General features: G+C 40.8%; 1 protein-coding gene across 1 annotated transcript in view; it reads right to left on the bottom strand.

Moving 5' to 3' along the window:
• The window catches only part of LOC139413280 (guanine nucleotide-binding protein G(i) subunit alpha-2-like), a 163,454-nt gene that overhangs the window by 36,523 nt on the left and 111,997 nt on the right, over nt 1–14,934 (bottom strand). The window contains exon 2 of the mRNA XM_071160475.1: nt 7,068–7,110. Coding sequence (XP_071016576.1) covers nt 7,068–7,110 — 43 coding nt within the window. The remainder of the gene's footprint in view (nt 1–7,067; nt 7,111–14,934) is intronic.

Here is a 14,934-nt window from a genome sequence, read left to right as displayed (position 1 = left end):
AAACAAGTCCTATATTGACATAACCTGAAAGGCTGCTCAGCAAGGAAGAAGCCACTGCTCCAAAACCCCATAAAAAAAGCCAGACTACGATTTGCAACTGCACATGGGGAAATTGCACATTGGAGAAATGTCCTCTGGTCTGATGAAACAAAAAAATAATAATGACCATCATTATGTTTGGAGGAGAAAGGGGGATGCTTGCAAGCCGAAGAACACCATCCTAACCGTGAAGCCCGGGGATGGCAGCATCATGTTGTGGGGGTGCTTTGTTGCAGGAGGGACTGGTGCACTTCACAAAATAGATGGCTTCATGAGGAAGCAAAATTATGTGGATATATTGAAGCAACATCTCAAGACATCAGTCAGGAAGTTAAAGCTTGGTCGCTAATGGGTCTTACAAATGGACAATGACCCCAAGAATACTTCCAAAGTTGTGGCAAAATGACATAAGGACAACAAAGTCAAGGTAGTGGAGTGGCCATCACAAAACCCTGACCTCAATCCCATAGAAAAATTGTGTGCAGAACGGAAAAAGCGTGTGCGAGCAAGAAGGCCTGACTCAGTTACACCATCTCTGACAGGAGGAATGAGCCAAAATTCACCCAACTTATTGTCGGAAGCTTGTGGAAGGCTACCCGAAACGTTTGACCCAAGTTAAATCATTTAAAGGCAATGCTACCAAATATTAATTGAGTGTATGTAAACTTCTGACCCACTGGGAATGTGATGAAAGAAATAAAAGCTGAAATAAATCATTCTCTCTTCTATTATTCTGACATTTCACATTCTTAAAATAAAGTGGTGATCCTATCTGACCTAAGACAAGGAATATTTACTAGGATTAAATGTCAGGAATTGTGAAAAACTGAGTTTAAATGTCTTAGGCTAAGGTGTATGTAAACTTACGACTTGAATTGCTCACAACATCCCTGTTAGGGAGCAACTCTCCTTAGCCAAGAGCCACCTGACAAGTGTGGCATATCAAGAAGCTAATAAAACAGCATGATAATTAAACAGGCACACCTTGTGCTGGGGACATAAAAAGCCACTCTAAACTGTGCAGTTTTGTCACACAACTCAATGCCACAGATGTCTCAAGCGTTGAAGGAGTGCAATTGGCATGCTGACTGCAGGAATGTCTACCAAAGCTGTTGCTACAGAATTGTTAATTTCCCTACCCTAAACCACCTCCGACGTTGTTTTAGAGAATTTAGCAGTACGTTCAACTGGCCTTAGACCATGTGTATGGTATCATCTGGGTGAGCGGTTTGCTGATGTCAACATTGTGAAGAGAGTGCCCTATGGTGTCGGTGGCGTTATGGTATGGGCAGGCAAAAGCTACAGACACAATTGCATTTAATCTATGTCAATTTGAATGCAAAAAAAATACAGTGACGAGATCCTGAGGCCCATTGTGAGGCCCATTTTTTTTGTATGTATCTGTGACCAACAGATGCATATCTGTATTGCATATCAAGTGAAATCAATATTATTAGGGCCTAAATGTCTGATTTGCTCATTTCTGATTTCCTCATTATGAACTTCAACTCAGTAAAATCAATGAAATTGTTGCACGTTGCGTTTATATTTTTGTTCAGTCTGCATTCTGAAAGTATTCAGTTCCCTTGAACTTTTCCACATTTTGTTACGTTACAGCCTTATTCTAAAATTGATAAATAGTTTTTCTCCCCCTCATAAATCTACACACACTACCCCATAATAAAGCAAAAACAGGTTTGTACAGATTTTTAGCAATTGTGTTAAAAATAAGAAACTGAAATATCACATTTACATAAGTATTCAGACCCTTTACTCAGTACTTTGTTGAAGAACCTTTGGCAGTGATTACAGCCCTGAGTCTTCTTGGGTATGACGCTACAAGCTTGGCACACCTGTATTTGGGGAGTTTCTCGCATTCTTCTCTGCAGAGCCTCCCAAGCTCTGACAGGTTGGATGGGGAGCGTTGCAGCACAGCTATTTTCAGGTCTCTCTAGAGATGTTTGATCGGATTCAAGTCTGGGCTCTGGATGGGCCACTCAAGGACATTCAGAGACCCGAAGCCACTCCTGCATTGTCTTGGCTCTTTGCTTAGGGTCGTTGTCCTGTTGGAAGGTGAGCCTTCACCCCAGTCTGAAGTCCTGAGCGCTCTGGAACAGGTTTAAATCAAGGATCTCTCTGTACTTTTCTCCATTCATCTTTCCCTCGATCCTGACTAGTCTCCCAGTCCCTGCCACTGAAAAACATCTCCACAGCATGATGCTGCCACCACCACGGTTCATCGTAGGGATGGTGCCAGGTTTCCTCCAGATGTGGCGCTTGGCATTCAGGCCAAAGATTTGGAAAAAATGTGGAAAAAATCTGAATACTTTCCGAATGCACTGTATATCTGTCACGTTCGTCATAACGAGGAGACCAATGCGCAGCGTGATAAGAATACATGCTTCTTTTAATGAAGAATAAACACTGAAAAAACTATACAAAACAACGAAACGAACGTGAAGCTATGAGACACGAGTACTGACAGGCAACTACACATAGACAATAACCCACCAAATACCCAAGAACTATGTCTACCTAAATATGGTCCCCAATCAGAGACAACGATAAACAGCTGCCTCTGATTGGGAACCAATCTAGGCAACCATAGACATATAAACACCTAGATATACACAAACCCTAGACATACAAAACCCCCTAGATAATACAAAAACTACACAAACCACCCACGTCACACCCTGACCTAACCAAAATAATAAAGAAAACAAAGATAACTAAGGTCATGGCGTGACAATATCCACCAGCGTTATAGCTAGATAGATAGATAGATAGATAATGTATTGTCATAAATCATTTAATTGTAAAGGTTAATAAGGATGGTGGAACCCTTCATAGAGGGTTCTAGGTAGAACTATATACAGGGGTTCTATGAAGAAGTCTACATACAGGGTTTTAGGTAGAACCCTCTGCAAAGGGTTCCATATGGTGACAAACCAAATAACCCTACAGTAAATGGTTCCACATAGCACCTTTTTTTTCTAAGAGTGGTATAGTAAAAGTTAGCACACGGAGAAGCGTAGTGCAGAAGGAAAGTACCAAAACACCTTGATAAAGGGGAGGCGCAGGCAAGCAGATGGGGAAATTTGTCTAATAGATATATAGTAAAACCTGCAAATAGCGAACGTAAACCAGGGTAAAACGTACTACCGTCCCCGGTGCCCAATAAAAAAACACACAACCCTCCCCAGAGAGAAAAAAATAATAATTTGGATCACCCCTATCCCCCATTAAATTACACTCTGTCCCTTTGAACAGCAAAATTATTATAGATGACGTCACAGACGCCGTTGAATGTGCGCAGGGTAACCTTTTGTCTTCCATCAAAACCAATACAGGTGGTTAGTGGACAAAACAAAGCTTTGGATGTCATTAGTCACGTGCTTCTGATGAAGTGATACACACTGTCGGCACACTGCTTCGAAGTAAAGTGCTTAACGATTTTGAAGCATGCCTCGGAGAGCCAGTATCAAATGTAACATGACTAAGGATAGTCACCACTTTCTTGTATTTAAATAATAACGTTATACATTTTCTATAAAAATATCTAATAGGCAGAAATATTGACAGAACTGAAAATTGCAGTGTACAAACTTGATGAACAGGAATGGCATTTACTCTCATGGGTGGACAAAAATAACTATCTGAAAGCCACGCTCCCAATAGGCCACACCAAACATATTAATTTAACCATCAGTTGGATTTGTATCCACTTTCATGCTGGGTTGATGCAGTAGCTGATATAAAAAAAATTGTATGGGGGTCTCTTTCAGGTAGTTATTTTTGGCCACCTGTGAGAGTAAATCTAATTCCTATACATGAGGTTAATAATACCCTGAACAGATTACATTTACTATCAGCAGTGGCCAAACATAATTATCTGAAAGCCACATCCCTACTAAGCCACGCCTCCAGTCTTCTAATCTGTCCCAGTGGGGACATAGCTCAATAACCCAACTGGCTGGGTCAAAATAGCCCAATGTGTGTTCTGTCCAATATTCACCCAGTGCTGGGTAGTTTTTAAACAAGCATTTTTTGGAGTGCAAGGTGCTACGTTTAGTTGCTAAGAGTTTGGATATTCAGTCAATGACCGTAATGTTTAGTAGCATATTAGCTCTGTTACTCTGCAGTCCTGTGCAAATCTCCTCTGTGTGTAATACGTCTTGTCTCCCCTGTGTGTTGGTATCTGATCCACTTCTCAGCTTGTCATGCACAAGGGAACGCTCTGCATGTTAAGTGTGTGTGTGTGTGTGATGCTAGCATCCAGACTTCATCAGAATGCAGGAGGCAGTGCAGAGAGAGCACAGGAGCACCAGGACAACCGCACATGAATCCCAACGCAATATATCACCTCATAGGAAAAGTACAGGGATTTAACCCAGTTAGTTACCTATGAAATGTTGTAATTCTATCTGAAGGTGTTGGATAAAGCAACCATTTTTACTGCATTTTACTGGTCTCCCTGGCCTCCTTTTATGTTGACACATGATTATCTGTGGTAAGAGACGGAGCTAATGCTTAAAGAGCTGAGACGGCTTGTGTGTTATGAGTGTATGTCTGTCTCCCAGGTACTGATTTCCCTATGTGGCCGTGTTACAGTAATAACCTGGGCTTAGAGCTACAGTCTGTACTCTACTCTGCACTCATGAAAAATAGATTAATCGCCTGGCTAGCACACAGGAATGTGAATAATTAAACCATTTGTGTGTGTGTGTGTGTGTGTGTGTGTGTGTGTGTGTGTGTGTGTGTGTGTGTGTGTGTGTGTGTGTGTGTGTGTGTGTGTGTGTGTGTGTGTGTGTCAGACATAGACATACACATGTTTTGTATACGTCATTGGTGAACGTGTCCCTGTAATTGAGTGTCGGTTTGATCAGTCATTACAGTAACCACAGGGCTAGAACTAGAGGTCGACCGATTAATCGGTATGGGAATTAGGGCCGATTTCAAGTTTTGATAACAAATCGGTAATCTGCCTTTTTGGACGCCGATTATGGCCGATTACATTGCAATCCACGAGGAGACTGCGTGGCAGGCTGACCACCTGTTCCGCGAGTGCAGCGTCAAAAGGACCTTGTGGCTGCAAGGAGCCAAGGTAAGTTGCAAGCTAGCATTAAACTTATCTTATTAAAAATAATCAACCTTCACATAATCACTAGTTAACTACACATGGTTGATGATATTTCTAGGTTAACTAGCTTGTCCTGCGTTGCATATAATTAATGCGGTGCCTGGGAATTTATAATTGAATCACAGCCTACTTCAACTTCGCCAAACGGGTGATAATTTAACAAAAGCGCATCCGCGAAAAAAGCACAATCGCTGCACAAATGTAGCTAATCATAAACATCAACGCCTTTCTTAAAATCAATACACAGAAGTATATATTTTTAAACCTCCATATTTAGTTAAAATAAGTTAATGTTAGCAGGCAATATTAACTATGGAAATTGTGTCACTTTTCTTGCGTTCAGTGCAAGCAGAGTCAGGGTATATGCAACAGTTTGGGCCGCCTGGCTCGTTGCGAACTGCGTAAAGACCAGTTCTTCCTAACAAAGACCGTAATTAATTTGCCAGAATTTTACATAATTATGACATAACATTGAAGGTTGTGCAATGTAACAGTAATATTTAGACTTAGGGTTGCCACCCGTTAGATAAAATACGAAATGGTTCCTTCCGTATTTCACTGAAAGAATAAACGTTTTGTTTTCGAAATTATAGTTTCCTGATTTGACCATATTAATGACCTAAGGCTCGTATTTCTGTGCTTATTATGTTATAATTAAGTCTATGATTTGATACTTGATAGACAGCAGACTCGTAAGCATTAATTCAAACAGCACTTTCCTGCGTTTGCCAGCAGCTCTTAGCAATGCTTGAAGCACAACGCTGTTTATGACTTCAAGCCTATCAACTCCCGAGATTAGGCTGGCAATACTACAGTGCCTATAAGAACATCCAATAGTCAAAGGAAATGAAATACAAATGGTATAGAGAGATGGTCGACACGTCATAATTCCTATAATAACTACAACCTAAAACGTCTTAACTGGGAATATTGAACCACCAGTTTTCATTTGTTCTTATGTTCTGATCAAGGAACTTAAATGTTAGCTTTTTTACATGACACATATTGCACTTTTACTTTCTTCTCCAACACTGTTTTTGCATTATTTAAACCAAATTGAACATATTTATTTGAGACTAAATATATGTTATTCATGTATTATATTAAGTTAAAATAAGTGTTCATTGTTCATTCAGTATTGTTGTAACTGTCATTATATTGTCAAATATATATATACAAAACTAATAGGTCTGTGACAGATGGAATTCTTACTGGTTGGTAGGTGATCATGTATACTTATGTCATGCAATAAAATGCAAATTAATGACTTAAAATCATACAATGTGATTTTCTGAATTTTTGTTTTAGATTCCGTCTCTCACAGTTGAAGTGTACCTATGACAAAAATTACAGACCTACATGCTTTGTAAGTAGGAAAACCTGCAAAATCGGCAGTGTATCAAATACTTGTTCTCCCCACTGTATATATATATAACAATCAGCTGATTTAATCGGTATCGGCCTTTTTTAGTCCTCCAATAATCGGTATCGGCGTTGAAAAATCATAATCGGTCGACCTCTAGCTGGAACATTCGGTGCACTGAGACTCATGCTTTCAGTAGCCAAAGACAATTATGGGCAGGAAGATGAGAGGAAGCCAGCCCAAAAACCACAGCCAGGAAGACAAGTGGATTTGCCCTCCATGTATCTACCTTAAAAACAAATGAATATGCCTATGTTCAACATGCCTGACTGTCTGCCAGGACTGAATCAGCAATGTATCAGTAGTACTGTAGACCAATCCCACAAGGAGTGAGGAGGACTGGCTGACTCGGACCGATGAAACCAAAGGAGGATAGAGTGCCTCATCTATTAATATTAAGTGAGTTCATGATGTGCCCTGATCAGTTAGAGAAACTGCTGATTAAAGATGTCTGTAACTCACTTCATCTGCTTGACAATGGTGCTCTTCCCCGACTCCCCCGCACCTGTAGGAGGAACAGGAAAAACACAGGTTAGAGTTGAATATGCATCGGACTATTATCTCTATGCATACTGTGTGTGCGTGTGTTTGTGTGTGTGTGGTCTTGCATAGGGCCGTGGCTGTCACAAAATTCCGTCAGCCGGTGATTGTCAAGCAAATAACTGTCGGTCTCACGGTAATTGACCGTTAATTAACATAAACACATTTAGCATTTGTCCCTTACGTCAGGTCCTGATCTGGCTATGTCAAATGGCTGTGGACTACGCTAGCTCATTTAGTAGACAAGGTTTGCTTAGAATTCCGTGGCATTATTTTATAGTATGAAGAATACAATTGAACAAAGCTGAATAAAATAGAAATGACATTTTCTCCCAAATGATTTGAGGGAGTGTGCACATGCAACTATTCTGTGCTGAGCGGTTAAAAAATAAATAGGTACTGCTATATGCTTAATTTAGAGTTATTGAGGTAATGTAAGTTGTTCTACAAATGTTGGGCTATATGTTTTGATTTTTAATACATTGTAAGGCTGCATGATGCGACTCTAATGATGATTTGAAAAAAGTCGCTTGAAAGTCATGAGCTCTGCTTTCTATTTTTTTTGCGCAGGCTGTTCACACTTTATCAGTCTCTCACTCACAATTTGACAAGCACTTGACAATGCCTCAAATTTCACGACGGCATCCCCTTTGTGTGGCCGTAATGCACCCTAAAAAAAATCCATGCCTTTTGCAGACGGTGGCCATTGTACCCTTGGCCCGGAGTGCTGCGTTGTGCTCTTCTCCCTGAGTGCTCCGCGCTCTGAAGCACCTCTCACGCACATGGTTCTCCAACACGTGTGTGATCAGGTATTTTTCACAGGCTACAAGTGAAGACAGGCACATCGGGGACACAACTGCGAGCTTCCTTATCCAATTCCGAGGTGCATATTGAAGATATTGGAAGAACTGTCCACATTTACTTTTCGTCAGCCAACAAGATGAGTAGGCCTAACGAACAACAAAAGCACTAGTCTATGTCAATCTACCATTCCCCATAGTACAAAAGTTGACCTATTCTGTTCTGTGTGAGGAATAAATATTCCAAACATAGTCTGGGACAGTTGTGGGATGCGATAGATCCCAAAGTAATACATTAAAAAAAACTTTGTAGGTAATGTGGCTGACGCAACAGATCAGAACGTTTAGCTTTAAATGTTGATAAACTATTAGGCTATTTCTTCACATTATAAGCGCAGCAATACGCACATGGCAGTAGGCTATAAGTATGACTGTTCCATTAGGGGGAAAACACCATGATCAAAAGTGACCGCAAATGTGATTACACATGTAATGCTTTTATTATAAATGTGCATTTTTATGGTTAAAAAGATCTTCCCCAAACTCGAAACTCACCTGCTGCGTATGAATGCCAGTTAGGCTCTACACCCTTTGTAAAGCGGATTAATGTGCTTAATATTAAGAAGTTATTTGGCCACTTTAGTTGTGTTACAAACCTTTTCAAAAGATATAGGCGTATGGGCAAGTCAACATGAGGTGTGCGGCTATAATTAAAAGAAGTCACAAAAAAAGGCTTTGTTTCTTGCCTTATGCTGTGCATCGTTCACAAGTGATAATATAATTCACAAGTGATCGGCTTATATTGTCACCCATCAGACTATTCTTGATTTCATCTTGTCTTTGCATACACTAAATAATATTTGTTTGGATTTAGAATGGACCATTATCTTGCACCTGTCTAGAAACAGGAGCAGCGGGAACAAATACATGTCCTATATGCACCTAAATAGCAAATGGAGGAAGATTTTCCTGTATATCATTTTCAGGTAGGCTATACTCCTGTTGTAAAGATAATCAATTTGCTAAATATTAGGAAAGTTGAGAAATAAATATAGTAGGCTGATGGGACTCCCCTCTTTTTAATAGAGGCCATCACTCTGTTTTCTCGCCCAATTGCATAGCCTAATGAAATGTTGTGCAACATGAGCTCATGAGCTCTCATGAAGGGTTTGAATATATTTTCGGTTACATTCAGGCTACTAATGAACATCAGCATCAGAGTTGGGAGAAAGTAATTACTGTGACTAAATGGTCACGTGAAATTTGACTGCCTTCATGACTCGTGATCGCCGGTGTGGCGGTTATATGGTCACCGCAACAGCCCTAGGCTTGCGTGCATCCGCTGAATCCTAACTGAACTCTAGGCATAACCATTCTTCTAGCAAAAACTTTTGTGACCCTCTGACAAACTCAGACAGTCTATCTCACCTTTCTCTCGCTACACTGTACACAGGGTTGTTCATTAAATCAAATCTCATTTTATTGGTCACATACACATATTTAGCAGATGTTATTGCGGGTGTAGCGAAAGGACATGCTATATAGAGTGGGGATATTGCATTCTAAACTCAGCAAAAAAAAGAAATGTCCCCTTTTCAGGACCCTATCTTTCAAAGATAATTCGTAAAAATCCAAATAACTTCACAGATCTTCATTGTAAAGGTACAGGATGGCAACAACAACTGCCCGATATACACCAGGAACGCACAATCCCTCCATCAGTGCTCAGACTGTCTGCAGTAGGCTGAGAGAGGCTGGACTGAGGGCTTTTAGGACTGTTGTAAGGCAGGTCCTCACCAGACAACACTGGCAACAACATCGCCTATGGGCACAAATCGGTGGATCAGACAGGACTGGAAAACAGTGCTCTGTTCTGGTTTTGTCTCACCAGCGGTGATGGTCGGATTCATGTTTATGGTCAAAGGAATGAACGTTACACCGAGGCCTGTACTCTGGGAGCAGGATCGATTTGGAGGTAGAAGGTCCGTCATGGTCTGGGGCGGTGTGTCACAGTATCATTGGACTGAGCTTGTTGTCATTGCACGGCAATCTCAACGCTGTGCGCTACAGGGAAGACATCATCCTCCCTCATGTAGTACCCTTCCTGCAGGCTCATCTTGACATGACCGTCCAGCATGACAATGCCACCAGCCATCCTGTTCTTTCTGTGCATGATTTCCTGCAAGACAGAAATGTCAGTGTTCTGCCATGGCCAGCGAAGAGCCCGGATCTCAATCCCATTGAGCATGTCTGGGATCTGTTGGATTGGAGGGTGAGGGCCGTTCCCCCTAGAAATGTTTGGGAACTTGCAGGTGCCTTGGTGGAAGAGTAGGGTAACATCTCACAGCAAGAACTGGCAAATCTGGTGCAGTCCATGGGGAGATGCACTGCAGTACTTATTGCAGCTGGTGGCCACACCAGATACTGACTGTTACTTTTGACCTCCCCCTTTGTTCAGGGACACATTATTACATTTCTGTTAGTCACATGTCTGTGGACCTTGTTCAGTTTATGTCTCAGTTGTTGAATCTTGTTATGTTCATAGAAATATTTACACATGTTAAGTTTGCTGAAAATAAACGCAGTTGACAGTGAGAGGATTTTTCTTTTTTTGCTGAGTTTATATTCACTCAGTGGTTTATTTTTCACTTTAATAAAGAATCCGTCTGTGGCTAGTCTTTAGTTGGTGTTGGTGGCGTTGGTGCCTCTATGACAATTAAGGCAGATGTCAGAGAGCCTTTTACTGAAGAATGTGTTTGTTTCATATGACTGTGTTTCGCTTTTCATGTTTTGTGTTTTCTTTCTTATGTATTGTGTAATTCATGTGTATAGTGAATTGTTTTTTGTGGTCTCAGCATGACTTCCTGCTTAAATAAAGGTTAAATCAATAATTGTGGAGTACATTCCATTTCATGGCCAGTTAACACATAGCAACAGATCTTTACTCATTGTTTTTCTATAGGAAGTATTGTAAAGACTCTGCTAATAATAATTAAACCCCGAAGTGATTCCTGCAAACCAAATTGGCCAGTTTTGATTTCTATGTGTAACATTTCCAGTGTTGATTCGGGAGTTAAATTCACTCTGTAAGAGTGAAATCAACACTCAGTAGTGTAAAATAAAGGGAAAGGGGGATACCTAGTCTGTTGTACAACTGAATACATTCAACTGAAATGTGTCTTCCGCATTTAATCCAACCCCTCTGAATGAGCGAGGTGCGGGGGCTGCCTCAATCGACATCCATATCATCGGCACCCGGGGATCAGTGGGATAACTGGCTTGCACAGGGGCAGAATGACATAATAACCCCCAGTGCTGGTGTTAATAACCAGAGTTATTGTTTTACACTTTGGAGAGTAAAACAGTCCCATCAAAACCACCCCCATCATTATTATATTTCCCAGCATTCTCTACTGGCCACTAGATTTTGTAGGATTGTTTTTAAATAAATGTGTTTTTGCATGTACATTGGTTAAACTTGTGCTACACATAGATAAATATCATTTTTCTAAACTAATCCGATCAGATTTATTGCACCCGTTACAGAAATGGTTGTTCCAGTTCAGGTTGTGTTAGTCTTCTTATACATTTTAATCACTTTGGAAGTCATTCTGAGTGTAGGTTGTTGGTGAATAAAAATTCCAGGAAGAACCCTCCAAAGTTAAAAGGGTTTTCATACGGTTCATAGATGGTTCTAGGAAGAACCTTCAAATTATAAGAAGGTTATTGGTATAACCCTTCATATAGGGTTCTAGGTAGAACCACATACAAGGGGTTATTTGAAGAAGCCTACAAAGAGTTCTAGATAGAACCCTCTGCAAAGGATTCCCCTAGGGGAACAAACCGAAGGATGGTTTGGTTTACTTGGCACTTTTTTACTAAGCGTGTATGTGTGGGGTTACACTATTATTGCACACAGAGTGAGTTCATGAACTCATTTAAGCTTACCATAACAAAGGGGTTGAATACTTATTGGCTCAAAACATTTCAGGTTTTTATTTTAAATGAATTTGTAAAGGTTTTGAAAACATTATTCCACTTTGACATTATGGGGTATTGTGTGTAGGCCAGTGACAGGAAATCTCTGTAATACAACATAATGTGGAAAAAGTCAAGGGGTGTGAATACTTTCTGAAGACACTGTACATTTGACACTTCCCAAGTTAAATGCACACCATTGATTTTGCTGTGTGCTCTGGGGAGAAATGATCTCAGAGCTTTTGTGACAAGACAAGACAAGGCCTCAAACGTCAAATCTGGCTGCTATGGTTTTAATTTACTCTGACGCAAGTTATATTAAGCCATATGAACTGTTAGTGCTGTAGTGATTCAGCTCATTCTCACTCGTGTGCTTCTGTGTTCTGCCATGGCCAGCGAAGAGCCCGGATCTCAATCCCATTGAGCATGTCTGGGATCTGTTGGATTGGAGGGTGAGGTCCGTTCCCCCTAGAAATGTTTGGGAACTTGCAGGTGCCTTGGTGGAAGAGTGGGGTAACATCTCACAGCAAGAACTGGCAAATCTGGTGCAGTCCATGGGGAGATGCACTGCAGTACTTATTGCAGCTGGTGGCCACACCAGATACTGACTGTTACTTTTGACCTCCCCCTTTGTTCAGGGACACATTATTACATTTCTGTTAGTCACATGTCTGTGGACCTTGTTCAGTTTATGTCTCAGTTGTTGAATCTTGTTATGTTCATAGAAATATTTACACATGTTAAGTTTGCTGAAAATAAACGCAGTTGACAGTGAGAGGACTTTTCTTTTTTTGCTGAGTTTATATTCACTCAGTGGTTTATTTTTCACTTTAATAAAGAATCCGTCTGTGGCTAGTCTTTAGTTGGTGTTGGTGGCATTGGTGCCTCTATGACAATTAAGGCAGATGTCAGAGAGCCTTTTACTGAAGAATGTTTTTGTTTCATATGACTGTGTTTCGCTTTTCATGTTTTGTGTTTTCTTTCTCATGTATTGTGTAATTCATGTGTATAGATATGTATAGTGAATTGTTTTTTGTGGTCTCAGCATGACTTCCTGCTTAAATAAAGGTTAAATCAATAATTGTGGAGTACATTCCATTTCATGGCCAGTTAACACATAGCAACAGATCTTTACTCATTGTTTTTCTATAGGAAGTATTGTAAAGACTCTGCTAATAATAATTAAACCCCGAAGTGATTCCTGCAAACCAAATTGGCCAGTTTTGATTTCTATGTGTAACATTTCCAGTGTTGATTCGGGAGTTAAATTCACTCTGTAAGAGTGAAATCAACACTCAGTAGTGTAAAATAAAGGGAAAGGGGGATACCTAGTCTGTTGTACAACTGAATACATTCAACTGAAATGTGTCTTCCGTATTTAATCCAACCCCTCTGAATGAGCGAGGTGCGGGGGCTGCCTCAATCGACATCCATATCATCGGCACCCGGGGATCAGTGGGATAACTGGCTTGCACAGGGGCAGAATGACATAATAACCCCCAGTGCTGGTGTTAATAACCAGAGTTATTGTTTTACACTTTGGAGAGTAAAACAGTCCCATCAAAACCACCCCCATCATTATTATATTTCCCAGCATTCTCTACTGGCCACTAGATTTTGTAGGATTGTTTTTAAATAAATGTGTTTTTGCATGTACATTGGTTAAACTTGTGCTACACATAGATAAATATCATTTTTCTAAACTAATCCGATCAGATTTATTGCACCCGTTACAGAAATGGTTGTTCCAGTTCAGGTTGTGTTAGTCTTCTTATACATTTTAATCACTTTGGAAGTCATTCTGAGTGTAGGTTGTTGGTGAATAAAAATTCCAGGAAGAACCCTCCAAAGTTAAAAGGGTTTTCATACGGTTCATAGATGGTTCTAGGAAGAACCTTCAAATTATAAGAAGGTTATTGGTATAACCCTTCATATAGGGTTCTAGGTAGAACCACATACAAGGGGTTATTTGAAGAAGCCTACAAAGAGTTCTAGATAGAACCCTCTGCAAAGGATTCCCCTAGGGGAACAAACCGAAGGATGGTTTGGTTTACTTGGCACTTTTTTACTAAGCGTGTATGTGTGGGGTTACACTATTATTGCACACAGAGTGAGTTCATGAACTCATTTAAGCTTGCCATAACAAAGGGGTTGAATACTTATTGGCTCAAAACATTTCAGGTTTTTATTTTAAATGAATTTGTAAAGGTTTTGAAAACATTATTCCACTTTGACATTATGTGTGTAGGCCAGTGACAGGAAATCTCTGTAATACAACATAATGTGGAAAAAGTCAAGGGGTGTGAATACTTTCTGAAGACACTGTACATTTGACACTTCCCAAGTTAAATGCACACCATTGATTTTGCTGTGTGCTCTGGGGAGAAATGATCTCAGAGCTTTTGTGACAAGACAAGACAAGGCCTCAAACGTCAAATCTGGCTGCTATGGTTTTAATTTACTCTGACGCAAGTTATATTAAGCCATATGAACTGTTAGTGCTGTAGTGATTCAGCTCATTCTCACTCGTGTGCTCCTGTTTGGAGTGCAGGTCCCAGGCCCGGGATCTTTTCCCAGCCCCTATGCTGTCAGCGCTAGCTATACCACTGTGTTGTGTCCCTGCGCTCCACCTGGCCTGGCCCTGTCACGGTGCATCAAGCCCTGCCATGACAGCCCAGAGGGGCCAACAGCACTATTCCAGCCCTGGCCTTGCCTGTCACCACCACTCACACCTCATCACGAGGGCACTCGCGCACATAAACACACACACACATAAACACACACACATAAACACACACACACACAAACACACACACACACACCAACACACACACACACACACACACACACACACACACACACACACACACACACACACACACACACACACACGCCTTCCAGAGAAGGTGGTAGTGACAGAGAGAGAGCGAGAGCGAGAGAGGGGGGATAAAGGGGTAGTGAGAGACTGCATGTCCTCAATCACTAATGAAAAGCTAATTCCTCCTCCACCA

This window comes from Oncorhynchus clarkii, chromosome 7 (genome assembly GCF_045791955.1).
Source record: "Oncorhynchus clarkii lewisi isolate Uvic-CL-2024 chromosome 7, UVic_Ocla_1.0, whole genome shotgun sequence".
Taxonomy (NCBI): domain Eukaryota; kingdom Metazoa; phylum Chordata; class Actinopteri; order Salmoniformes; family Salmonidae; genus Oncorhynchus; species Oncorhynchus clarkii.
Note: the sequence above shows the minus strand (reverse complement) of the source record. Positions and strands in the feature narration are given on the sequence as shown.